The sequence below is a fragment of the Vigna angularis genome, chromosome 5 (genome assembly GCF_016808095.1).
Source record: "Vigna angularis cultivar LongXiaoDou No.4 chromosome 5, ASM1680809v1, whole genome shotgun sequence".
NCBI lineage: Eukaryota > Viridiplantae > Streptophyta > Magnoliopsida > Fabales > Fabaceae > Vigna > Vigna angularis.
Window position 1 is genome coordinate 22,188,843 of NC_068974.1, and position 27,638 is coordinate 22,216,480.

The 27,638-nt window shown below is 37.9% G+C and overlaps 1 protein-coding gene, 1 non-coding gene and 1 pseudogene across 2 annotated transcripts; 2 read left to right on the top strand and 1 right to left on the bottom strand.

Moving 5' to 3' along the window:
* Window positions 1-2,943: 2,943 nt before the first annotated feature.
* LOC128196681 (uncharacterized) lies at window positions 2,944-10,101 on the top strand (annotated as a pseudogene).
* A 9,598-nt stretch (window positions 10,102-19,699) lies between these two features.
* Window positions 19,700-19,770, top strand: TRNAG-CCC (transfer RNA glycine (anticodon CCC)). The gene has a single exon. It is a non-coding gene; the product is annotated as a tRNA-Gly (tRNA).
* A 4,035-nt stretch (window positions 19,771-23,805) lies between these two features.
* LOC108340680 (uncharacterized) lies at window positions 23,806-26,674 on the bottom strand. The gene is made up of 2 exons (XM_017578198.2): window positions 25,985-26,674; window positions 23,806-24,409 (listed from the first exon to the last, which is right to left on the bottom strand). The coding sequence occupies exons 1-2, from the start codon at window positions 26,447-26,449 to the stop codon at window positions 24,050-24,052; spliced, it is 825 nt and encodes a 274-aa protein (XP_017433687.1). The 5' UTR covers window positions 26,450-26,674; the 3' UTR covers window positions 23,806-24,049.
* Between the last annotated feature and the right edge of the window lie 964 nt (window positions 26,675-27,638).

Consider the following 27,638-nt stretch of genomic DNA (forward strand, 5'->3'; position numbering starts at 1 on the left):
TTTTCTCTATTTGTGCTTGATATTTAGAATAACTGCAATAACTGTTGAATATTGAACCCTAGGGTAGACAATATGTTCATATCTGCCTGGGAATTTTTCTGGTTGTTTTGCAGGTGAGGGTTTGGGTGTGCATAATTTCCTCCCTTCACACACACACTTCTAGCATATCATGAGTGGGGCCCTATACCCGGGTCTGAGCGTAGCTTAGAATTAGAGGGGTTGTGTAGCGGTGTCACTCTGGGATGTACTTCCTGTTTGGCTATCGTGAGAACTCCAGCTAGAGTCTGTTCTCTTCATATGTGTTTCCACACCTAGTTGATTACTCGACTGTTGTGGAGATGCTATGAAGGGGGCCATAGCTCTAGTGACCTTTGACCTTTAGGTTCAGGGAATCATCCTTGTGAGATTGCATATACTTGACCTTGAACTCCAAGCAGTGAACCTTTGGTAGGGCACGATGGGAGGAATATGTACTTCTGTAACCCTCACGCTGTTCATTTTTTTTTGTGACATTCCATTTTATACCATGCATGTGCTTTGTTTCGTCATGTTGTTTTATTATCATGCATCATATTCATACATCATTTAGTAACATGTTAATTTTAAGGGAAATCACAGGTACCTACTTGACTTCATACGAGATGGATGTTAACACAAGATCCGATGCTACACAGCACACCGACTCTTCCGATTTAAGAAAGAAGTATAGTCTAAGGACCCAGGTTGGAAATTTGACCGGGCTGATAAACTTGGGCAAGAGGCTTAAAACTATGAAGAGGGAAACCTTTCAGAGAAGATATGGAAATTTGTTGAATTTAATGGAGGTTGAAGTACAAATACCCGCTATCACAGCCTTGGCACAATATTATGATTCTCCGCTTCGATGTTTCACATTTCAAGACTTTCAGTTGGCGCCAACCATAGAGGAGTTCGAGCATATCTTAGGTTTGCCACTGGAGGGCACCACTCCCTATCAACATTTAGAGCATCATGCCTCTATACCCACCATTGCTACCATTATGAAATTACATCCCAAGGAACTTGAAGACAGGATGATGATGAGGAATCAATTGCATGGGTTATCACAGGGATATCTAGAGCAGTATTTACATCACCTGGCTGATAAAGAGGATTGGGAAACTTTCATGGATGTATTAGCCCTCACCATATATGGCATTGTCTTGTTTCCCAAAATAGAAGAATTCGTGGATTACGCCGCGATAGACGTCTTCGTGGCGAGTAAAACCAGATCAGAGAATCCTGTAACAGCAGTCCTTGCGGATGTTTATGGGTCCTTAAGTTTCTGCCATGAGAGAAAGGGAAAGAAGATTCTTTGTTGCTTACCGGCGTTGTATATATGGATGACAGCGCGCGTGTTTAAGGAGATGGTCGATGTCAAGAGTCTATCGGAGACTTTGTCACACCAAGGGCTTAAAGGTAAAGGAGGAAACGATTGGGCCCGATTCCTTGCTGGTTTGAGCGAAAGAAGTATAAAATGGCGCCTTCCTTGGCTCGGAAATAAACTGGCTATCCAGCATTGTGGTAGTTTTCCTAACGTGCCTCTCATAGGTGCCCGGTACTGTATAAATTACAACCCTCTTTTGGTGCAAAGACAATTTGGGCATCCCATGAAAGGGGCACCTTCATCAGATTACCTTGCTACCCTATTCATTTATTACGAAGACGGGCATTTCATCGAACTGTTAAGAAAGGTTAAAAGTGCATGGGAAAATGTTGTTCGAGCAGAGAAGGACTTGAGGGATGGAGTAGTGGATAGCAGGGTTAGTTATCACACCTGGATTCTGGAGAGAGTGAAAGTGGTCAAGCTGCCTTTCAGGCCAATCAAGGATCAATCAGTTAGTGAAGGACCATCCCAAGCTCCAGAAAGTGAAGAGGTGCAACAATTAAAAGCTGAGATGGAGAAATTGAAAATGAGGAATGCCAGGTTGGAAAACGAATTACAAAGGGCGCGTAATGATCTTGTGGATATGAAAAATGATAATGAAGAAAAGTCGCGGGCTTATGAAAACCTTGTCAAAAGCCAGAAGGCTGAGAGGGATTACACATTTCGAGTGAAACAGGATCTAGTTGCCGCGAGTAAGGAATTATCCATGAGGGTAAATGAGAAGAAGATGGCTTTAGAAGAGGGAAAGGAGTGGAAGCACCTCTACGAAGAAGCCAAAAGAGATAAGCGAGAAGCCCTGAAGAGATTAAGAGAAGCGCAGATTCAGATAGAAAAAGCGGGGCATGAGATGAAAGAGATGGCCATGTCGTTTGAAGCGGATATGAATCGGGAGCGTTGGAAGCTAACAGAAGCAGAGGAAGAGCATCGAACTCTGATAAAACAAATGGAGGAATATATCGAGGAACAGGAGGAGCGATGGAGGTCGATAGAATTTGAAGAAAGGCATCAGGCCTTGATAAAGCGAATGGAAGAGCACATCGCCGAGCAAGAAATGGCTGTAAAGCACTGGAAGGAAAGATTCTCTCAGTTGGCTGCTTTGGCAAACGGGGCAATTGAAGACATCCCCAGGATGGTGTCGAATGCTGAAGCAAGCACTCATTTTTGTAACTCACCAGCGGAAATAGAATTGTTTATTAATCATTGTAAATGGTTGGTGCGAGAGATGAAATCTTTCATTGCTCGAGCGCGGGATTGATGTACATCAGAATTATGTGTTTTGTTCCTTAGACGATGTAATGGATCAAATTTTCTTGAAATGAAAGATAGGGGATGTTTGTTTGGTATCGGCTTGTGTTAATTTTCCATCAGTATTGTCATTGTTATCTTGTGATTTCCACTTATCACTAGCATGCATCATGTTTTCTTTTTGCATTTTTCATCCTTATCTAATTTAATAAAAAATAATCATCAGTACAAGTGAGAAAACAACGGCAAGTTTTCCAAGACATCCGTACAGGACCAGAGCTAATTCGAAGGTCATGGAGAATTGGGAGCAGTCACACGAATCTATTAAGGCCGATGTCAGCCAGTTGAAGGATCAGATGGCCCAGATTTTGGCGGCTCTCGAAGCCCTGAAGACTACGGGAGGGGTGACCCCTGCGCAAGTTGAGGGAAGTGCTCAATATTACCCTCCGTTGTTCAATGCTGGGAGCCAATCTGTTTCATTCCCAATGTATGGATTGCCTCCAGGTTACACCCCACCTGTGGGAGAATACACAGAAGGGGAGCATACTTCATTCTCTTTCCCTACCACTGCTAACGTACCGCCAATCAGTACTCAGGGACCTGTTGTAATGTCTGCACCTATGGTAAATGAAGGGATGTATGCAAGCATGACTGATGGAGTACGAGTAACCCCGGTGCCACCTGTGATTACCGGAGAGGGCTTTTCTACAAAGGCTGCGCCATATACTTTGTTTCAGGGGGTAACTAGTAATGTTGATGGGGCGAAGGATAAACTGGAGAGCCTAGAGGCAAGATTGAGGGCTGTTGAGGGGTATGAAAGTTATGGATTTGGGGATGTTTCTAGATTGAGCTTGGTTCCTGGCGTCAAAATACCACATAAGTTCAAAGCGCCAGATTTTGAGAAGTATAAGGGAAATACATGCCCAAAGAGCCATCTAACCATGTTTTGTAGAAAGATGGCTGCATATGCTTATGATGAGCAGCTGCTCATCCATGTTTTTCAAGATAGTTTGGCTGGAGTGGCGTTAAACTGGTATACCCATTTAGAGCCGACTCGAATTCGTTGTTGGGCGGACTTGGCTGATGCTTTTGTGAAGCAGTATATATATAATACACATGTTGCGCCAGATCGTTTACAGCTGCAAAACATGTCAAAGAAAGACAACGAAACTTTTAAGGAGTATGCTCAGCGGTGGAGGGAATTGGCTGCACAAGTTGAGCCACCTTTGTATGATAGAGAAATGGTGGCAATGTTTGTTAATACGCTCCAACCACCATTCTATGAACATATGGTGGGAAATGTATCTTCAAATTTTGCCGATATCATCGTGATAGGCGAGCGGATAGAGATCGGGTTGAAGAATGGGAAAATTGCATATGGCTCATCGGTGGTTGCACATTCTAAAAAACCCAACTTCAACTCAGGAAAAAGAAAGGAAGGAGATGTGCATGCAACATCTGCAACCCCGGTGTGGAGAGGTCAGGTTCCCACTCATAACTATCGACCATACTGGGGTCAACATCCACATGCAACTAATGCGTCATTTGGTCATCAAATTAGGCCTCAACAACAACCGGGATACTATCAACCACAATACATCCCGACGAACAATTGGAGGGGAGGGGCAAATGTAGGTTCCAATATGAATGTGGGTCCAAATGCTTATCCAAGAAGGAACCAGGAAAGAAATTATGTTAACTTTACTCCAATTCCTACAACTTATACGGAATTATTGCCTCAGCTTATCAAACAAGGGCTAGTTGTCGTTTGTCCCCTGAAGCCTTTGCAGCCTCCGTATCCAAGAGGTTATGATGCAGATGCAAAGTGTAGTTATCATGGAGGGGCCACTGGTCATTCCACTGAGAGGTGTCTGGCTTTCAAGCATAAAGTGCAGACTCTAATTGATTCCGGGTGGTTAAAGTTCCAAGAGGATAAGCCTAGTGTCGAGTCCAATCCTTTATCAGGGCATGGAAGTGCTTCGACGAATGCTGTTGAAGTGAAAGAACATGAGCTGGTGAGAAATGTGAAAGAAGTCATGAGCTCTAGGAGGTTTATTTTGGAGGCGTTGCTGAAAGTGGGTATCGTGAAGGGTGATTATAATGAGAGTATGGCATGCGCGCTCCACCCAGATGCTGAGCACTCTATTGAGGAGTGTGTTAAGTTTGAAGAAATTCTGCAAGACCTGTTAGATCGTGGCCTGATGCAGGTATGCTACAAGAAAGAGGAGGGAAATGTATTTGCACAAACTGGTGATGAATCCGGCATGAGTTTACCAGAACCATTGGTGATTCGTTTCACTAAGACTACCTCTATCCCACCAACTCAAGGAAGGTCGCCCGTTGTTATCCGTGTACCAACTCCTTTTCCTTACAAGAACGAAAAAGCCGTCCCATGGAGATATGGGACACATGCGTCAAGCGAAGCACAAAGCGTTGACCCTGTCGTCAAAAACATATCAGGGATAGGTGGAATGACTAGGAGTGGTCGAATTTTCACATCACCAGAGTTGGCACAAGAAAGAGTCAATGATAAGGAAACAACGATGGCTGCGAAGGCAAAAGAATTCTTAAAGGGGAAGGGTGCACAGACAGAGGAGATCCCCGACAAGGAAGAGAGGAGAGAGGTTTCTGAAGAGGAGGCTTGTGAATTTTTAAAATTCATACAACAAAGTGAATATAAGGTAGTGGAATAGTTAAATCGTATGCCTGCTCGTATATCCTTGTTAGATTTGCTCATGCATTCGGCATCACACAGAAAGTTGTTAATGAAGATACTCAGTGAGGCTCATGTGGAGCAAGGTATTTCGTTGAATAAATTCGAAGGTATTGTTGGCAATATTGTTGCTAATAATTATCTCACCTTTACGGATGAAGAGATACCTGCTGAGGGAAGAGGGCATAACAAGGCTCTTCACGTCTCTGTGAAATGCCTGGATCATGTTATTGCGCGTGTTTTAGTGGACAATGGGTCCTCCTTGAATGTTATGCCGAAAACAACCTTGGAAAAGCTACCTTGCGAAGGAATGCATATGAGGCCGAGTTCAATGATTGTGAGGGCGTTCGATGGCAGTAAAAGAGAAGTGATGGGAGAGGTGGATTTACCAATGCAAGTTGGCCCGTGTGTCTTTCAAATAACATTCCAGGTTATGGATATCCTGCCAGCTTATAGTTGTCTGTTGGGACGCCCCTGGATTCATTCGGCTGGGGTTGTGCCTTCTACACTACACCAGAAGTTGAAGTATGTGATGGGAGATAAGCTGGTGATAGTATCAGGAGAAGAAGATCTTCTTGTGAGTGGGCCATCATCCACACGCTACATCGAGGCGGCTGAAGAAGCTCTCGAGACAGCCTTCCAGTCGTTGGAGATTGTGGGAAATGCTTGTGTGGAACCGTTTCCAGTAAATCCTCGTCTATCATGTGCTTCTATTATGATGGCCAAGATTATGATAAAAGGGGGCTATGTATATGGGGAAGGTTTGGGCAAATATCGGCAGGGGCGAGCATTCCCTATAGAAATCGTTGAAAACAAGAACAGATATGGCTTGGGGTACAAACCTACCAAGGAAGACAGGAAAAGGATGATTGAAGAAAGAAAGGAACGCAGTTTGGCCCGTGCAGAAAGACGAGGGCCCAAAGAGAGCAAAATTCACATTGTTGACATCAAGGAAAGCTTCCGCAGTGCAGGGTGGATCAACACTGGCCAGATAGCAGCTGTGAAGGATGAAGAAAGGACTCAAAGTTTGAGCTTTGTGTGGGCTTGCTCCCCTGATACTCAACTCAACAATTGGGAAACACTGGATTTACCTATGATGCTTAATATGAACAAAATGTAATAGTTTTAATTAAGCTTATAGTTTCGATTGGGGCTTTAGAACTGAGATTTTGCGGATTGATTCTTTTTTACTTTTCACTCAGCGTGATAATAAAGATGCATTTCATCATCATTTGGCATTTTTCTTTGTTTATCTTATTTATTTATACTTTTTCATAAATTTAAATGATGCAGATGTGACAATGATTGTTTTGAAAATAATGATATCAATGTTCCTAATTTTGAGCACCCTATCAATAATACGGAAGATGATTTCGAAGATGATGTGGAACCCTCTCCAGAATTGTTGAGATTAGTGGAACAAGAATCTAAGGAGATAAAACCCCATCAGGAGGAGATTGAAATACTCAACTTGGGAGAGAAGGATGAGATAAAGGAGGTGAAAATCGGTACTAGTATGAAAACGGAAGTGAGGGAAAGATTGCGTGTACTGTTGAAGGAATTTAAAGATGTGTTCGCGTGGTCTTACAATGACATGCCGGGTCTAGATACCGATATTGTGCAGCATAGGCTCCCACTCAAGACGGAATGCCCTCCAGTCAAGCAAAAACTGAGAAGAATGAAGCCGGAAATGTCCTTAAAAATTAAAGAAGAGGTCCAAAAGCAATTTGACGCAGGATTTTTGGCTGTGGCAAGATACCCACAATGGGTAGCGAATGTTGTACCAGTGCCTAAGAAGGATGGGAAGGTTCGAATGTGTGTTGACTATCGTGATTTAAATCGTGCAAGTCCGAAAGATAATTTCCCGTTACCACACATCGATACTCTGGTTGATAATACGGCCAAATTTTCGTTATTTTCGTTCATGGACGGATTCTCGGGGTATAATCAAATTAAAATGGCACCGGAAGATATGGAAAAAACGACCTTTATCACGTTATGGGGAACATTCTGTTATAAGGTGATGTCTTTTGGACTCAAGAATGCTGGGGCAACATACCAAAGGGCAATGGTGACACTCTTTCATGATATGATGCATAAGGAAATTGAAGTTTATGTGGATGACATGATTGCAAAGTCGGAGTCAGAAGAGGAGCATATTTTCAATCTAAGGAAATTATTTGAGAGACTGAGAAAGTACAAACTCAGGTTAAATCCCACGAAATGTACGTTTGGAGTAAAGTCTGGAAAATTGTTGGGCTTTATTGTCAGCCAAAGAGGGGTAGAAGTTGATCCTGACAAAGTAAGAGCGATAACGGAAATGCCTGCGCCCAGAACAGAAAAGGAGGTTCGAGGTTTTCTGGGAAGGCTGAACTACATTGCTAGGTTCATCTCCCAATTAACTGCTACTTGTGAACCAATGTTCAAGTTGCTACGAAAAAATCAGGCTGTAGTCTGGAATGAAGATTGTCAAGTTGCTTTCGAAAAGATCAAACAATACCTGCAGGACCCTCCTGTATTGCGTCCACCTATGCCAGGAAGACCGCTCATTTTGTATTTGACCGTACTGGATAATTCAATGGGTTGCGTATTGGGTCAGCATGATGAAGACGGGAAAAGAGAGCATGCCATATATTACTTGAGCAAGAGGTTCACAGATTGCGAACAACGATATTCGTCGTTAGAGCGAACTTGTTGTGCACTGGCATGGGCTGCTCATCGTTTAAGGCAATACATGTTGAGTCACTCTACTTGGTTGATATCTAAAATGGATCCTATCAAGTACATATTCGAAAAGCCCGCTCTCACTGGAAGGATAGCTCGATGGCAGATGCTATTATCAGAATACGACATTGTATATGTTACTCAGAAATCTATCAAGGGTAGCTCTTTAGCAGAATTTTTAGCCCATCAACCCATTAGTGATTATCAGCCGATGCAACCTGAGTTTCCTGATGAAGATATCATGGCTTTATTTGCTGAGAACAGAGATGACAAAAATGAAAAAGCCTGGACGGTATTATTCGATGGGGCATCGAATGTAATGGGGCATGGAATAGGGGCAGTGCTTATCTCTCCTAAGAATCAATACATTCCAATGACGGCAAGGTTGTGTTTTAATTGCACAAATAATATCGCAGAATACGAAGCCTGTGCTATGGGTATTCGAGCAGCAATAGAGTCTAAAGCAAAAATTCTGGATGTATACGGAGATTCAGCTTTGGTTATCCATCAATTGAAGGGAGAATGGGAGACTAGGGATACTAAATTAATTCCATACCAAGCTTACATCAGGGGATTAATTGAGTATTTCGATTCCATCACGTTTAATCATATACCGCGAGAAGATAATCAATTAGCAGACGCGTTGGCTACCTTGTCGTCGATGTTTGAAGTTGATCAAGATGCAGAATTGCCAATGATTGAAATGAAGAGTCATGCGGGGCCAGTGTATTGTCATTTCATCGAGGAGGAAGTAGATGGTAAACCTTGGTACTTTGATATCAAGCATTATCTTAAGACTCGAGAATATCCAGAGAAGGCATCCGAAAACGATAAAAGGGCGCTAAGGAGGTTGGTTGGCAGCTTCATTTTGAGTGGGGATATTTTATATAAGAGGAATCATGACATGGTTCTCCTTAGATGTGTAGATGCAAAAGAAGCCGAATTGATACTAAAAGAAGTGCATGAGGGTACATTTGGCACGCACATGAATGGGCACTCAATGGCCAGGAAGATACTGAGAGCGGGGTATTTTTGGTTGACTATGGAAAATGATTGCTGTACAAATGTGAGAAAGTGTGAGAAATGCCAGGTATACGCAAGTAATATCAATATGCCACCCACAACATTGAACGTGTTGTCTGCACCGTGGCCCTTTTCGATGTGGGGAATAGATGTCATCGGAGCTATAGAGCCAAAGGCGTCAAATGGACACCGTTTCATATTAGTCGCAATCGACTACTTCACCAAGTGGGTTGAGGCTGCTTCTTATGCTAATGTGACTAGAAAGGTGGTGACCAAGTTCATAAAAAAGGAGTTGATTTGCAGATACGGGCTCCCTAACAGGATCATCACCGATAATGCCACTAACTTGAATAACCAGATGATGACAGAGTTATGTGAGGAGTTCAAAATTCATCATCTTAATTCTTCTCCTTATCGTCCAAAGATGAATGGGGCAGTAGAGGCTGCTAACAAAAATATCAAGAAGATTGTGCAGAAGATGGTGGTCACATATAAGGATTGGCATGAAATGCTTCCTTTTGCTTTACATGGTTATCGCACTTTGGTACGAACATCGACTGGGGCAACGCCTTTCTCGCTTGTATATGGAATGGAAGCAGTACTTCCGTTTGAAGTGGAAATTCCGTCCTTACGAGTTTTAATGGAAACCCAATTAGAAGAGGCTGAGTGGGTTCAAGCTCGTTTCGACCAGCTCAATCTCATCGATGAAAAAAGATTAACAGCAGTATGCCATGGACAATTGTACCAAAGAAGAATGAAGAAGGCATTTGACAAAAAGGTACATCCAAGAGAATTTCATGAAGGTGAGCTGGTGTTAAAGAAGATCTTACCTATACAAAAAGATCATAGAGGCAAATGGACTCCAAATTATGAAGGGCCATTTGTAGTGAAAAAAGCATTTTCTGGTGGGGCACTAATTCTCACGAGAATGGACGGAGAGGAGTTACCATTGCCAGTTAATTCTGATGTAGTAAAAAAGTTTTACGCATGATGATTCCGTGATAGTGGTTGCTATTAAGGGGATGTTGATATTATTGTTAAAGATTATTGTACTCTGTGTTTTTTTTAATAAAGGAAGTTCGCGTAGTTCATTCATATTTTGGTTGTTTGCATTCCATCTGAAATATTGCATGTCACGCTGAGCTGTTAAGTAATCAAGAAAAAATGAAAATGAAAATAAGTAAACGCATGTTGATAAAAGCATCACAGGTATATCAGGTTGGTGAGCTCGGTCCTGGAGGATGTCGAAAAAGGAAAACGAAAAAAAGAAGGTCACATGTTGAGTTTGTTGTTAATAAAGTTGTCATGGACATAGTATTTTCACAAAAAAAAAAAAAAAAAAAAAAAAGGTTTTGAAAAAAATACCGTTGGTGAGCCTTTTCTTGATTCAAGGTTTTGGGTGTAACCGGTGTTCTTTTCTTGATAAAGCATCTGCATTCACATTACTTGAACCCTAATTTTTTCGTTTCCCACAAGACGAAGGATTTCGCCATATGCTTAATATTGGGGCAGTTTTCATCATGTTACATATCACCGATAATCCGTTGATTAGGGAGATGAAATAAAATAAAAAAATAAATAAAAAAAAAGAGAGAAGAAGAAGGAGAAAACAAAGGAAACAAAACAAAGGAAAAATGAAGTTGATGTGTCAAGTACTACATAGTTTAGTTTCAGGGTTAAACTCAAGAGAAAGTCAGACAAACAAGATTCGGAGTGACGTGTGGCCGTTTTTCGTTACCCAATCGTCAAAAGCAGTTCAACCAATTGCACCCCTTTTGAGCCAAAATGCATAATTGTTTTCATCACCCTAGACAAGAATCATTAGCAGGTCGACGTCAATTTAAAAGGGTACATCATAAGCATCCAAAGAAAAAGGAAAAAATGAATGAAAAGGAAAGAATCATAAAGGATCACAACAGGGGCAACGAAAAGAATGATCCGAAGGAAAAAAAAAAAAAACAACAATAAATATGCCTGAAGTTCAAATCCCTAAAGACAGTTGACTGGGCACCTTGCAAATGATTCTTGTCTAAAGATTTTAACCGTCAAACAATTATTTGGGCCTTCATTATCCTTTCTTTCAAAACCCTTTGACCTTTAACCACGGTACAAGCCCATAAAAGTCCACGCTGACTGAAGACTGTTGGTCCTAATCTTTCTCACGAATTTAACTTTGAAACAGAATAATGTGGTGAATGACACAATTCAGTGTTATTTTCAAAAAAAAAAAAAAAAAAAAAAAAAAAAAAAGAGAGGTCTCCCTGTCAATCGACGATCATCCAATTTGGGGGATCCTTCATACCCAAATCTTTTCGCTTTTCCATTGTACAAAATTGGGGCAGTATGGGAGCACAACATGGTAATAGCACTTTCCCCCAAATGAGGGACACACATACGTTAATTTTTGCTCACAGAAAATCATTATTCATTTGTTTTTCATAACCATCCTCCCACATCATACAGGGTTCAAGTTAATTGGGATTGCAAAAAGCGATAAAAAGAATTTTAACTCGGGGTTACACTTTCTTCCTGCTCATTAAAGGGTTCTATACCTATCAACGTTGTTTTTAAATGCGTTTTGAACATACATTGTGTTTGATGACAATATTAACAATGGATTCCAAGCATGGAATTTTCAAAAAAAATATATATATATATATATATATATATATATATATATATATATATATATATATATATATATATATATATATATATATATATAAATAAAAAATAAAAATAAAAAAAAAATAATAATAAAAAAAAAAATAAAATAAAAAATGAATGAAAAAATGAAGGTCTCATGTGTCTATGCATCCATGCATCATCATGACATAACATCATCTCAGAGGAAGCGAGGAAAATTGTTTGCAAAATCTTCATGTTTTACTCGGCATTTATCAACTTTTCAAAGCTGCAAGCCAAGTTTTAGTTTTCTGTTATCGGCCCTCTGCATGGCAATGGTCGGATTTAAATTTTTGTTCTGTGAGTTTGGCCCTCTGCGAGGCAATGGTCAAATCCAGGTTTTAGTTTTCTGTTATCGGCCCTCTGCGTGGCAATGGTCGATTTTAAATTTTTGTTCTGTGAGTTTGGCCCTCTGCGAGGCAATGGTCAAATCCAGGTTTTAGTTTTCTGTTATCGGCCCTCTGCATGGCAATGGTCGGTTTTTAAATTTCTGTTCTGTGAGTTTGGCCCTCTGCGAGGCAATGGTCAAATCCAGGTTTTAATTTTCTGTTATCGGCCCTCTGCATGGCAATGGTCGGTTTTTAAATTTCTGTTCTGTGAGTTTGGCCCTCTGCGAGGCAATGGTCAAATCCAGGTTTTAATTTTCTGTTATCGGCCCTCTGCATGGCAATGGTCGGTTTTTAAATTTCTGTTCTGTGAGTTTGGCCCTCTGCGAGGCAATGGTCAAATCCAGGTTTTAATTTTCTGTTATCGACCCTCTGCATGGCAATGGTCGGGTTTAAATTTCTGTTCTGTGAGTTTGGCCCTCTGCGAGGCAATGGTCAAATCCAGGTTTTAATTTTCTATTATCGACCCTCTGCACGGCAATGGTCGGGTTTAAATTTCTGTTCTGTGAGTTTGGCCCTCTGCGAGGCAATGGTCAAATCCAGGTTTTAGTTTTTGTTATTACTTGACATTGGTCATTTGGCATCGTAACTTGAATTGTTTTGTTCGTTTTCTTTCATGATTGAAACCCGGACAAAATTAGTGTCTTTATCTTTACTTAGCTTTACTTAAATAATACGAAAAGATTAATTTTTCATATTATTTAGTAATATCTAAGTAAAGAGGGGCAGCTGTCAACACCCAATTTTGTCCGGGTTGAAAAAATGTGTTTTTATTATTTTTCTTTTATTTTATCTTTTTATTTTATTTTTTTTTTATGTATCTAGATATTTGCTTTTAATTCAATTTTTATTTTATTTCTTATTTTCAATTTGTTTTAATAAAGTTAATTAAATAAAATAGTTAAAAAAATTGAAAAATAAAATTAAAATTAAAAATAATTAAAAATAAAATTGAAAAAAAATAATAAAATAAAAATAAAATAAAATAAAAAAACAAATAAACAAAAAACGTGGAAAAGGGGTACGTAGGAGGCGTGTCTCAACAGGGGGGACCAGGTGGTTAGGATAGGATAATTCCAAGATTTTGGGGAGCAGAATTTGGTTGGATCAGAGAGAGAAAAAAGGGAGAAAGAGCACGCAGGGAACTATCATCTGGAATCATCATCCAGAGTCAGCATTGGCACCGGCACCGGCGAGAAGAGATCACCAGCTACACAGCTAGCAGTAGCAGCAGCCATAACAGCAGGTAGGTCTTTTGTTCACCTGTACATTCAGATTCATCATATATGCTTACTGCATAAGCTCCATTCACCCCTTATCTCGTCAGCCCATGCACCATCATCAGAATCATCTATCCCCTTCACGCTCAAATGCACACAACACACTCATCTCTTCCAATACCAAATTAACGAGGTTCAGCCAACATTAAACCCATCAGTAAACATTAAAAATTAGGGGAGGCAGAGAGGGAAAAATGGTGTTGCAGGGGGGCATTCGGTCTTCGAGAAAATCATCGAATGAGAGGAAGAGAGTAGCTGATTGTTTCGTGGTTGGCGGTTTGGAAGTAGTAGTCTGCTGTGTGGTGGTGGCAGTGGCGTCGCTAAGGTCGTCCTGGTAGGTGATGGTGACCGTGTGGGTGGCCGAGGAGGTGGACGAGTATAGGCACGGGGAGGGACATTATCGTGACAGTGGTCGTGTTCGTCGTGGAGGTTTTAGCAATGGTGAAGTTGATGTTGATGGATGATGATGGCGCGAGCGGATCGGAGATGAAGACGGAGGAAAACCATCCCTGAGAATCGCTGGTTTTCGAAGAGAGAGAAGTGGAGACGGTGGTGTCTTGGCTGACGGTGGTTCTGGTGGCGCGAGGTATCGCCGGTGAGGCCAAGGAACGTTCTGTTTGAGGCGACGGTGGCCGGCTATGGCAGAGGCGGCGGTGAGCTTGTGGTGTCGAGAAGGAAACCTTGGGTCTCTGGAGAAGGCGTGAGCTGGGGAGTGGGAATGAGGATGAACCTCCTGAACCCCTAGAAAATTCTAGGTTAGAAATTAACCATGTGGGCCGGGCCCAGAAATGAGCGTACGTCCGGGAGCCTTGGGCCTCTTTTGGAACGCTCGTTATATAGCGTTCGTTCGCCATCTCCCCAACACGAACGCTCGTTATGAAAACCAACGAGTGCTAGTTATCTAAACGAGCGAACGCTCGTTATCCTTAAGCCTTTTTGACCGTTCGTTCAACATTCTCACCAATGAGCGCTCGTTCGTCATCTCCCCACAACGAACGCTCGTTACTTAGCGCTCGTTCGCCACTTCCACAGCGAACGCTCGTTATTTAGCGCTCGTCCGCCACTTCCACAGCGAACGCTCGTTACTTAGCGCTCGTTCGTCACTTCCACAGCGAACGCTCGTATTTTAGCGTCCGTTCACCATCTGCCCAACGAACGCTCGTCATTCAGCTCACATTTTTAAACGTCCGTCCGTTATGTTCCCCAATGGGCGTTCGTCTTCTCCCCCAACGAACGTTCGTTATTCTGAATCTCTTCCCAGCGTCCGTTCAGCACTTCCATTTCTTTTGTTTGTTCATTTTATTTTCTTTTATTGTCTTATTTTATTTTGTTTTATCTATTTATTTTAGACATCTACTTATCTTAAAATATATATTTAATAATACAATATTTATAGTTTAAATAAAAAGAATTTACAAAAAAATATTTTGAAAAGGTTTAAGCACACGTGCGACCGCTCGCGTAGGCCTTGTGCTAAAAAAACCTTTTCCTTTTCTTTTACAAAAGTTAAAAATCAAATAAAAATATTTTGAAAAGGTTTTAAGCACACGTGCGACCGCTCGCGTAGGCCTTGTGCTAAAAAAACCTTTTCCTTTTCTCTTACAAAAGTTAAAAATCAAATAAAAATATTTTGAAAAGGTTTTAAGCACACGTGCGACCGCTCGCGTAGGCCTTGTGCTAAAAAAAACCTTTTCCTTTTCTTTTACAAAAGTTAAAAATCAAATAAAAATATTTTGAAAAGGTTTTAAGCACACGTGCGACCGCTCGCGTAGGCCTTGTGCTAAAAAACCTTTTCCTTTTCTTTTACAAAAGTTAAAAATCAAATAAAAATATTTTGAAAAGGTTTTAAGCACACGTGCGACCGCTCGTGTAGGCCTTGTGCTAAAAAACCTTTTCCTTTTCTTTTACAAAAGTTAAAAATCAAATAAAAATATTTGAAAAGGTTTAAGCACACGTGCGACCGCTCGCGTAGGCCTTGTGCTAGAAAACCTTTTCCTTCTTTATTAAAAATACTAAAATATTCCCGGCTACAAGTAATCTTTCAGCTAGAACTACGTTACCCTTGATTCTTCACCAAAAATGGAGATACGTAGGAGCAAGGCCAGTCCTTGTCAGGTTCATTTCCCAAAAATACAAAATCATTTCCAAACAAATTTCTCAAACAGTTTCAGAAAGAACTACGTAACCCTGATTTCTCATTTTGAATGAGAATACGTAGGAGCAAGGTCCATCCTTGTCGGGCCCAAAAAACTAAAAAATATATTTTGTTTATTTAGAATTTTATTTTAGGGACTAGTTAAACATTTTGAAAACCACATCATATTCGTGCATTTAGTTAAAGGTACTGCCTTCGGGCAGGCGTTGTAGGGTGCTAATACCTTCCCTACACGTAACCGACTCCCGAACCCAAAATCTGGTTTTCGTGGACCGTGTCTTATTATTTTATGGTTTTTCCGTAGTTTTCCAGAATAAACTATGGTGGCGACTCCAAATCTCTTTTCCAAACCCGTTTCTTTTTGGATCGTCGTCCCGTCGCGATTCCGGTTGCGACAATGATTCATCTAGTGATTCAGATACTTCCATATCTGAGGAAGAAGCTTTACCTTGTGAGGGAGAGTTATTGTTGATAAGAAGACTTCTTGGAAGTCAATCTAAAGAACTAGAACAATCCCAAAGGGAGAACCTATTCCGAACAAGATGCAAAGTTTTTGAAAAAATTTGTTCATTAATTGTGGATAATGGTTCCTTTTGCAATTGTTGTAGTTCTAGAGTGGTGGATAAATTGGCCTTACCCACTATTCCTCATCCTAAGCCTTACAAGATTCAGTGGATCAAAGAGGATGAAGAAATAGTAGTTAAAACTCAAGTAACCACACCAATATTCATTGGAAACTATGAAGAAAAAGTTTTATGTGATGTTGTTCCAATGGATGCTGGACATGTATACTTGGTAGGCCATGGCAATATGATCATAACTCCACTCATGATGGTTACACAAACAAAATAACTTTTCTCTACAAGGGAAATAAAATCACATTGATTCCTCTTACACCTGAACAAGTGAAAGAGGATGAAATAAAAATCAAAATGAAAATTGAAAAGGAAAGAAAAGAAGAAGATAGGTTGGAAAAGCAACCTTCTCAAGAGAAGAAACATGTATGCATGTTGTTAAATTCTTCATTCACAGGTAAATACCTTGACTCTTCTTTTCAAAAACATCACTTTGCTTCTTCATTTCATTATGGGGAATGTTCCAAACAAAGTGAAAGCAAAAATAAATTAAAGGCCAAGACTCATTCTAATAAAATTTTTGTCATAAGGCCTGCATCTTGTCGTCTTATCTTTGCATACATCTTAATCGTACTAACTTTTGCTATCTTTTGTAGATATATTTTTTATCATTGTGAGTATATAGTGTTTAATTCATGTATGATAATGTGATGAGTAGTTTATGGTGTCTAATTAAGAATGATTGGAACCAATATAAGGAGGAATCAGTGATGACATGATGTAGTGTGTGCTATGACATATGTGAGTTATGAAAGTAGGTATATTGATACACTACCAACCATTTAACCCCCATAGAGATAAATGGAGTGGGAGAAAGAATGGCAAAAGGTCTTTACCTTGAACTTTTGGTCACAAGTGTGAAAGATTAACCTTATTAGCCGTAGGGTGATAACCCCTGCGTTTATGACTCTACAGAGTATAAATACTACTACGGGTATATACCTATATTGAATACATGTCAAAACATGTATCTGAATAATTGAGTCTAGAGTCAAATGATTATATGTTTATATTAGTTATAGAGTTACAAATATTGAACTAATATGTGATGTGTTAAATTGTTTATGATTTTTTCCTTTGAACACTAGCTCAATCTATTGTTTCTTTTGTCGTCTTTGGTATGCAATTTGTTTTTTTTTTTTGTGAAGATCACTTTAGTGATGTGAGCAGATGAGGGACATGTGTTGAAGTATCTTTGGTGGAGGATGGTGATGCTGCAAAGTGTCTTCGTGGTTGTCTAATGGTTACATTTAGCTCTTTTAGATATATTTATTATTATGGTTATTTTCTTTTAGATAATTGTATTAATATTATCTATAAATTGAGACAATTCTATTTTGTTTTATCAATTTTATAACATCTTATTTTATCACTGGTAGGAGCTAAAATTAAAATGTTACAATATATATTTAGTGTAGCTTTAACCAGCACTAACTTAAATAAATAAAAAACTAAAAATAAAAAAGAATAACTAAAATTTTAGGTAATATCACATCAAAACTAATATTTAAGAATTAAATTTATGTTTTAATGTGTATTTTAACCATACGAAATATTAATCCTATTGTTATAAATAGATTTAATGTTTCGGTAGGTCCCTATTTTCTTCTAGAATCTCAAATAGGTCTCCTTTTTTTTCCCATCTCAATTGGGTCCTTATTTTTGTAAAATTGAATCAAATAGAGGCTTGTCGTCAAATTAGACAAAAGTCGTTTAGGAGATCCTGACGTGACATGCTGACAATATACTTTTAATTAACGTGGCAGTAAAAACTTAATTGTGAAGTAAAAACCTGGTGGTCGGTCTGGTGGTCGGCCACTTGGTCTGGTGGTCGCCCTAATGATCGGTCAGCCTGGTAGTGCTAGGAGACTGTACGGTACAAAAAGGGTTCTTCAAAATCTTAAATAATGAGAACATGTATATACCAATTCTCATAGCATTCCAAGGTTACTGCTATAACTGTTAGAACAGTAGAGAAAGAGGGTTTGAACCTAGTGCACCAAACCGAATGGTTTGAGAAGGCCTACTGCAGACATCTAGTGTACCAAGCTAAACGGTATGAGAACGTCTGCGCAATACACCTTAGAACGCACCAGTAGAGCACAGCCGCACCGAATGGTCAAGTATAGTTGAACCGAACAGTCAATTAAGTGACCAAAGAAAGAAAATAACAAAACTCAAAAATGCACTGAAAATCTATGTGTTATTCACTAACTCACTTACACTTTTTTTCCTATCTGATATGTACACGCTAACAATAACAAGTCATAAATCTTCATTTAATTGGCTTCTCATATACTAATTCTCATAAATATTCATTGAACTAGCACCACCAGGCTGACCACCCACCAAGTCGACCGACCACCAAATTGAGTGGCCAACCACTAGACCGACCACCAGGTTTTTACTTCATAATCAGGTTTTAATAACGTGTCATTTAAAAACACACTATCAGCATGTCACGTAACACCCTCCTTAACGTCGTCTTCTCAATTTGACAACTTGATTCAATTTTATAAAAATAAAAACCCAATTGAGATAGCGAAAAAAAAATGGAACCTATTTGAGATTCTAGAAGAAAATAAAGACCTACCAAAATATTAAACCTTATAAATATTAAATTTCGTCAAGTAAGTATTTATCATAATATACAATTTTATAGTGTGATAAATTTAACATCACACTGTACAATAATATATCACACTAATTTACATTATGTTTACATTATGAGATAATTTAATATCACACTATACAATTTTATAATATACTAATATATATATATATATATATATATATATATATATATATATATATATATATATATATATTATATATATATATATATATATATATATATATATATATATATATATATATAGATTTTACCATCTATCTAAATATGATAATAAGTATAAACGCATTTTTTTTAAAAATAAACTAAAAAAATGATATTTTTGTTTAGCCAAAAAAATACATTTTAGTTTATGATGAATTATTATTCTTCATTGTTATAATAATTTAAGTTAGTAACTTTATTTTTAATTATTTATCATTAGATAAATATAAGAATATAATATTAATGTTTGTGTCTACAGTTCTTTTTGTATACAAGTTTTTTATTTTTTTATTTGAGAATTATAATTAACTTATGTTGCACCATCATATCTAATGTGAGTATGATAAATCATATTAAACTGTAAATAGTAAAAGTTGATGACAAATTACATCTTTTTATGTATAGAAAGATTTTTGACGTAAATGTTTGTTTGGAACTCTCAATTTTAAAGAAAATTTTGTACAAGAAAAAAACAATTCAAGAGCTACCCTTTTTGTTCGTTGGACTTTTATGATATATTAACTCATACTTGTATAAACTTTAAAGTAGTTATTTTAATAAAGACAAAGTTATTTAAATTTAAATATACTCTGGATATTCTATCTTAAGTCAGCGCATCTGGTGTAGTGGTATCATAGTACCCTCCCACGGTACTGACCGGGGTTCGATTCCCCGGATGCGCACAGATACTCTTGTTTTAATACGATGCAATTTTTTGTCTTTGAACAAGTTTTTTGCTTTTATTTTTAAACTTAATTATGTTTAATAAACTTCTCTAAATTTTACAATATAAAACATAATTTAAAAATCGAAAATCAAAATAAGAAACACGTTAATCCCAAATTCAAGAATCAAATTATCCTTTTATGTTCTATAAATATTGAGATCAGTGATTAACCGATTCAATTAAATTGATTATATAAATCAAATCATGACTCAATCTAATATGTATTTAAGCATCAAATTAAATTCAAACAATTTCTAAAATAAAAAATGAAAATTGTAATTATGCAATTTTAAATCGAAATAAGAAATGAGAAAAAAAAAATGGTCGGTGCAAAATTCAATTTAGTTTATTTGATTTTTATTGTTTCTCAAAATTTAGTTATCCACGGATGAATGTCACCAAACGAATTTTAAAGAAGAGAGGAAGAAGAATAAATAGAAAAACAAGAATAGAGAGAGAAAGAGATGAAAACTAAAACTAAGTTTTAGCAACAATTGTTGTCTCTCCATTTACATTTAAGTCATATATAATATGTGAAATAAAAAAAACAATACAAGTTACTTTACAAAATTTTAGTCAATTTGTCTCAAAATTAAAAAATCATAAAAAATAGCATAAAATTTTAGCAAACCATATGTTTATTTTAAAGTCAAATGTAATATCTAATGTAATTGAAATAAACGAAAAAAAAAATCCATAGAAAAATTTATGACTAAAATGGTAAACAAATGTCAAATAAATTAAAACAAATGTATACAATTGATAATTATCTCATTATGCTAGGTTTGACCAAAGCAAGGAGGCGTGTAAGGAGTGATATTTCCTTAGAAGATGAGTGTGGAAATATGGTGGGAATAAGGTCTAAGGTCGTGTAACTAGGGCCGGATAAGGAGAAATGCTCACGGTTTTGGTGTATATGGTGATAGTGTGGTGATGTGTGATGACTCCAAGAGAGGTGTGGCCAACTCAAGGAGGAAAGTGACTAGAGGGACCTTTAAGTTGTTATAGTCTTGATCTAGAAAATGTATGGCTTAAATTTGACAGCATAACATTACATTAACTCAAGATGAATTACAAGGGTGGAGACACCTCTGTATATAGGCCAAGGGTGTCTCCTTCTAACCCTAAAATAATATTTTGTAAACCTAAAAGCAAATCTAGCCACCATGCATGGTTTTGGCTGAGAATTTGCACCTAATAGGAGGGAACCATGTGTCACAAATCTTCTCCAATGGTGGAGGGACATGTGGCTACTATAAAAAAGAAATCTTTTCTACTCCTAGGGTGTTATGTGGCCACTTCTAAAAGCAAATCTTATCCAATAGAAACATGACAAATGATATCACTAGTAAAAATTATGCTTTTTAACTCATCCAATAGACTTCGGTTTAAGGAAAACCGAAGTCTATGAGAGAGCGGTGGCAATTTTGTAGTTTTGATGAATTTATATGCCTCGGTTTAGTAAGGACCGAAGCATATAAACTGTGTTTTGGGCTATTAACTCGGTTAAAAGTGGAACCGAGACTGTATTTTGGCGTATTGACTCGGTTAAAGGTAGAACCGAGGCCTATTACCCCGGTCAAATCAGTCACACCACACCTGACCCACTTTTTCATTTTACACGGTTCTTTCCTCTGGCACTCTCATCTCCCCTTTTTCATTTTCATCTGGCAAAAACAGAGAGGGCGCAATCTCTCTTCTCCTCTCCCACTTGACAGCCACGGTGCGAGGACGAGACGCGATGGTGGCCGGCGTCGAAAGCGGAGGGGAAGCGCGATGGTGGCCGGCGTCGAAAGCGGAGGGGAGGCGCGATGGTGGCCAGCGTCGAAAGCGGAGGGGGGCGCGATGGTGGCCGACGTCGAAAGCGGAGGGGAGGCGCGATGGTGGAGACGAGTACCGCGGCGACGGCGATGATGGGAGGCTCCCCGATCTAAGGCGTTTGGCGAGCAGAGAAGATGGTGCCTTGGAGATGATGAGAGGTTCACCGATCTAAGAGTTGAACGGAGTTCCTTGGCGAGGTAGCGGCGAGGTCGCAGCGAGGTTGCAGCGAGGTTGCAGCGAGGTCGCGGCGAGGGCGTCCTGCAGCGGTGGCGTTGGCGAGCAACGAAGAGGTGGCGGCGAGGCGTCCTACAGCGGTGGCGAGCAACCTCACTTCTTCCCCAAATCTTTTCTTCTTCCCTAAATGCTCATTGTATCAAAATCCATACTTTTTTTCTCTGTTGTTTTGGGAGCAATTTTGTTAAGGTTGGTGTAGTTGATTTTTCTGTGTTATTATGATATTTGGTTCTATGTTCTGAGATTTGGTTCTGTGAAAGGGAAAAAAATTCAATAACCCTTTGCTATTCTGATATTTGGTTCTGTGTATATCTTCTGAGATTTGGTTATGTGAAAAGGGAAAAAAATTCAATAACCCTTTGCTTGTCTGGACTATGCAACGAAGAGGTAGAAGTGGATTGTTTTGAAAAAAAACACGCAATTTCCTCGGTTATCTAATAACCGAGGCATCATTTTGTCTCTTTTTAACCCGGTTAAGAACCGAGGCATAAAGCCACCCTCTTTTACATCGTCCGAATATGACTCAGTTGCAGAACCGAATCCTATAAACAAAATTAGCCGATGCCATTTCCTTATCTTGTACTAGTGTATATACTTTCCACTTGGTTTTGATGTCTAATTTAAAGAAAATCCTATGCTACTTAGGCCTTAATACAAGGCTTATACAAACCTGCACTACATGGTCAAATACATTGACCTAAAATCTTATACTTTCATCTTCCATTATGGCCCAAATGAAGCAAAACTTTGTTTCTCCTTCTAAAAATGCTTCTTTTTTTAAGAGTTTGGATATACTTTTAGTAATAAGACCCTTGGCTATGAGTTTACCATCAATAATAAACTTATTTGATTACTATTCAAAAACATAAACTAACAACTGAAAATAAATTACATGAAAATGATTATCAAACAATAAATTTAATAAATTTATAAATGTATGTGAAAATATATATCATTACGAACTTTTCATTAAGCTAATATATTGTAATATTAATAATAACAACTATATTCCACCATTGTTGACCAGTACTTTTCTTGTCAATACCAAAAGCTACTTTGTAACTCCTAACCACAAAGGGAGAAGTAGCATTAAAGAAGACTAAATTAAGAAAAATAACCATCATAATAAAAATGTAGAACAATAATACCTTGTCACAATTTAATGGATCAAATCCATTTGCATGTTAAAGTTGAAATGGAAAAAGATAAGTTATCAATGTGAAAATACAGGAAAGATCAAAACCAATAAGATATGAATAAAATTTATATTTTACTCAATGTAGAAATAAAATTCACACTTCGATCCTTAAAATAAACCCATAAAAGATGCTGATCATTGTTGGTCATTTCATAATGACATGGGGGCTGCTTTACGAAAGATGTTTCCCTTTCCTTGTTTTGTTCACTACTGACCAAGTCTAGAACCAAACTTTTTCTTGGCTCCCATATCACATGTACATGACCAAGAAACATTTGCTTCAATATACATTGATGTTTGAATATGGCAATGCCTTAAATGGCTTCTTGTAGAGGTTACAAAATAAACTCTGGTACTCAAATTTCTTTTAGATAATAATTTTGTTTGATTTGTGTTGTGTGTCATTTTAGAGATCAAATTGATTCCTTTTAAAAAAATTTAAATAAGTTTATTTTTAATTTTATGAGGAAAAACAAACAATGATAATACAAGGTGAAATAGGTTAGATATATAGCTTTCATAATATAGGTCTTCAAAGAAATGTATTGAAAAAGGTTTAAACTTAATAAAAGAAATGTCCACAATTCAGTGTTAATTTTGTCTCAAACAAAATTGCCAAAAAAGATGAATATGAGAAAAAAAAAAATAAGTGTGGTGGAACAGATGAAGAAGAAACGCTGCGGAAAGTTGCCATCAAAACAAGTGAACATAATAAACTTAACAATACAAGAGCAGATATTAGTGCAAATTTCAAAATCCAATCAATAGAATTGTTCGAGGCACAAGTTTAAACTTCTCTCTTCATCTAGTCAATAATAATAGTAAGAAAGGCCAAATTACACAGCAAAAAATTGTGATAAAAAGAAGAAGAAAGAAAACAACATTATTCTACATCGTAACACAATCTGTACACAGCCTAACAAACACCAGTGTAGCTGGAACGTGATAACAGCAAGCATCACAAATAAAACTAAAATCGAAATCATATATCTTCCGGTAGTTGAAAATTCTGTGAACCAAAAATCTGGTGAGAGCTGTTCTGAACAAAGACAGCCAAACCACATTTGGTGCTGTTGAATCCTTCCCACAAGGGAAAATTAACTGTTCCTGATACTGTTTTCTTGTGAGAGATGTCTTTGACAGTGCAGAGTTTTTCGAGCTTTCTGACAACATAGTCGTTGGATAGAATACGTCCTTTGTTCTCTCCTCTTGGACAGTCAGTGACCAAACCACTTTCATATAATGCTACCATGACGTTGGCGCCACTGCTGTCCACCTTAGTCCTCAATGCTCCTGTTAGAGACACTTGCAATGAATCTGGTGCAGGCTTGGTAAAAGTGGCCTGATACAAAGACAGTTTTGCGTTAAAATGAATGAATACAGATAAACAAAACTTTTTGCATACATATACAAGCATGCACACAAGTAATATATTTGAAAAAAAGACGATACAATGGTAGTGTAAAATAGTTTTACACCACAATTAATAGACATTTAGACATGACTTTTACTTGATTTTGGTTGGCATATGTGTGACAAGACATCATACTCATATGCCATGTCTAGAAAAAAGCAAATGTGTGCATCTTACAGGCTAGAATTTCATGTTGTTGTTGGTAGGTGATTTTAAGTTGTGTGTGAAATAGTTAGTGATGCTGATGGTTTCAAAGTATGCCTTTGATCCAACACCTAATAAAATTTAGGTGATGAAAAGAACATGATAACATCTTCTTAATTTGCATTAGGTGAGCAAGCGACCTCCCACTTGGTGTTAGGTGGGATGATGCATAGTATTGAAAATCGTATGAAAACTTCGGTTTTGGATCTTATCTTTAAGAGTTTTGTAGTTTATCTTTAGTCAGAAGTGATGTAGTGGCTTTTAAGACATTCATTTATCATTTTCTTTGGGAGTGCTGCTTTTCTTAATCATATAATATCCTTTTTTCATAAAGAATGCAAATTTTATATCACTTTAGTTATAAATTTCTGGCACCTAATTGCAGAGACTTGGTGTGCAGAGTGTATTTAAAGGAATTAAAATTAGCAGAATTAAGGATAAACAAATGAATGTTTGAAAATGATATTTTAAAGTGTAAACAAGATATAATTAGGGGTTGTATACATTGAATCTATTATTTACAGCAAAAAAATATTTCTTTTGCTTACAGGAATATATATATATATATATACACACACAAACTTGTAAGATAAAAAAAGAGAAAAAAAGTTTCCATACATTAAAACTATGAATAGATTCAAAGTAAACATATAAGGAAATTTATATAAAAGACTTCTTTATAAATGTTAAATACATTGATTTTAATTTTTTTTAAATTATTTCAATTTTTCTCTTATAAGTAGTTATAAATACGTTTTCCCAAATCTTAACAGTAAATAGCTACTTTATATTTTAACTTCAAAATCATTATAAAATCTTAGAATTCTCTCTCTCTCTCTCTCTCTCTCTATATATATATATATATATATATATATATATATATATATATATATATATATTATAGCATCTTATTATTGATTTCAAGTAATCTTTATCCTACAAATAACCTTTTAACATGAAATTTGTTTCAATAAATACACAAATTTAAATTAAGTTTTGCAAGTAGGAGAAATCGATTAATTTTTTTTTTCTATTCTTGTGGATTTGACATAAAAAAGGGACAAAGAGGTTGCAAACGGGAATTTAGAAAAGGAAATGTCTTTTTTAACAATTTTTTTTTAACAATTTTTTGACAACACTGACGTGATGGCTTATGATGGGTTGGTTTCAAATATTTTTCTGAAAACAAATTCAAACATACTAATAAAACAATGACATATGATCCATTGTCAAAAAATTGTTAAAATTTGTTGTTAAAATATCAGGATCCTTTAGAAAAACAGTGTAATCCCATCTAACCTGGAGGGTTGGAGCAGGAAATCTAGGAGCATTAGTGATGGTTTCAATAAGGGCATTCTCGTCATTTCCGATACAGTGGGCCTTGCCCTGGACCACAACCTGGGGCGTGAAGATGGTGTCAAGCCCAAGGGCCTCAACATAGGCTTTCTGCCGAACGGTCCACTGGCTCAACCCAAAGGGATCCTTCCATCCCACGTAGTCCCAATAGTCCACGTGGAAGATCAGCACCACCACCGGCACCTCCAGCTCGAAGTCCCCCCTCCCCAGCCGCGACAGCACCAGCTCCGCCTCCGGCGACGTCGCACACCCCTGCGACGAGAACATCTCCACCACCACAGCCCCCTGGCCCCCGCCGCCGCGACTCGATTCCGAAGCGACGTCCGCCGTGCTAACTCGGCGCTCCGCGATGCCGTCGCCACGGTTGGAGCCCTTTCTGGTGAAGCAGGACCAGAGATGCGGCGCCATGGCGTTGAAATTAGCGGTGGCGTGCCAAAGGAGGGGATTGGTTGAAATAACGAGGGAAGTGTTTACGGAGAAAAATGGAAACAATGAAGAGAGCACGATCGATCGACCGATCGATCGATAGAGAAAAAAAGAGAGAGAACCAAAAGAGAAAGAGTGGCGTGGTGTTAATAAGGGATGTTAGAAGAGGGAGATGGAGATGGAAAGTGGAGAACGTAAGGTGGCGAAGACCATGGGTTACTAAGAATATTAAAAATACTCTAATAAAATAAAAAAATATTATGATAATAATACAAAAACCATTAAACTTTTTTTTTTTATATATAAAAGGTGTTTTCCATTGAGTTTTAGAAATAAGAACAATGTAATAATTTGGAAATTATCGATGATAGATTTTTTCCCAAATTAATTGTTTTAAAAAAACTTATTCGTATAAATCCCCTCCAACATTATTTATTCCATTAATGTTGTGAGATCCAAGATATAGTAACCACATCATATAATTTAGGAGTCAACATTCTCAATAAAGAGAACATAATTAAATACGGAATTACAGTCATCCAAAATATAGAGGGAATTAAAACGAAATCAAACTTGAATACAAGTTTCCAAAGTTCTCCAAAATACAAGACTATTGAAATTTTAAAGAGACCTAAAAAGTTTTCCAAAAGTGTCGAATTATATAAAATAAAAGCTAGGACTTTTTCAAAATAACAAGCTAATCAACTAAGAGCTAGTAGAAGGCCTAAGTACTAGGGGCTAGATCTTCTTCAACCTCCAAAGCTTGGTCCAATGGTACATCATCACCTACTGCTCACATTCAAAGGATTGGATGATCATCGCAAGGGAGAAGACAAACACGTGCAACACATACAATGCAAGGGTGAGCTAGGTCTCAAACAAACATACAGATAATTTCAATTCAATCTAGCATTTCCAAGAACGTCCATACACACATAAACATGTAAGTCATTATAAACATAAATATTTATTTCACAAAACTCATTAAAGCAAGCATCCTATCATGTTAAGACTCTTAGACACGTCCGGACATAGAATGTATGTAGAGCTGGGGCGGGTTGTGCACTTGTGATGGCCCCTACTGCTTTGCAAAGCCATTGTCGAGGGGTTCCACCCGACCATCCACAAGGCTAGTCCGTACTGCGGAATAGACCTTCAGTGATAACGCCTA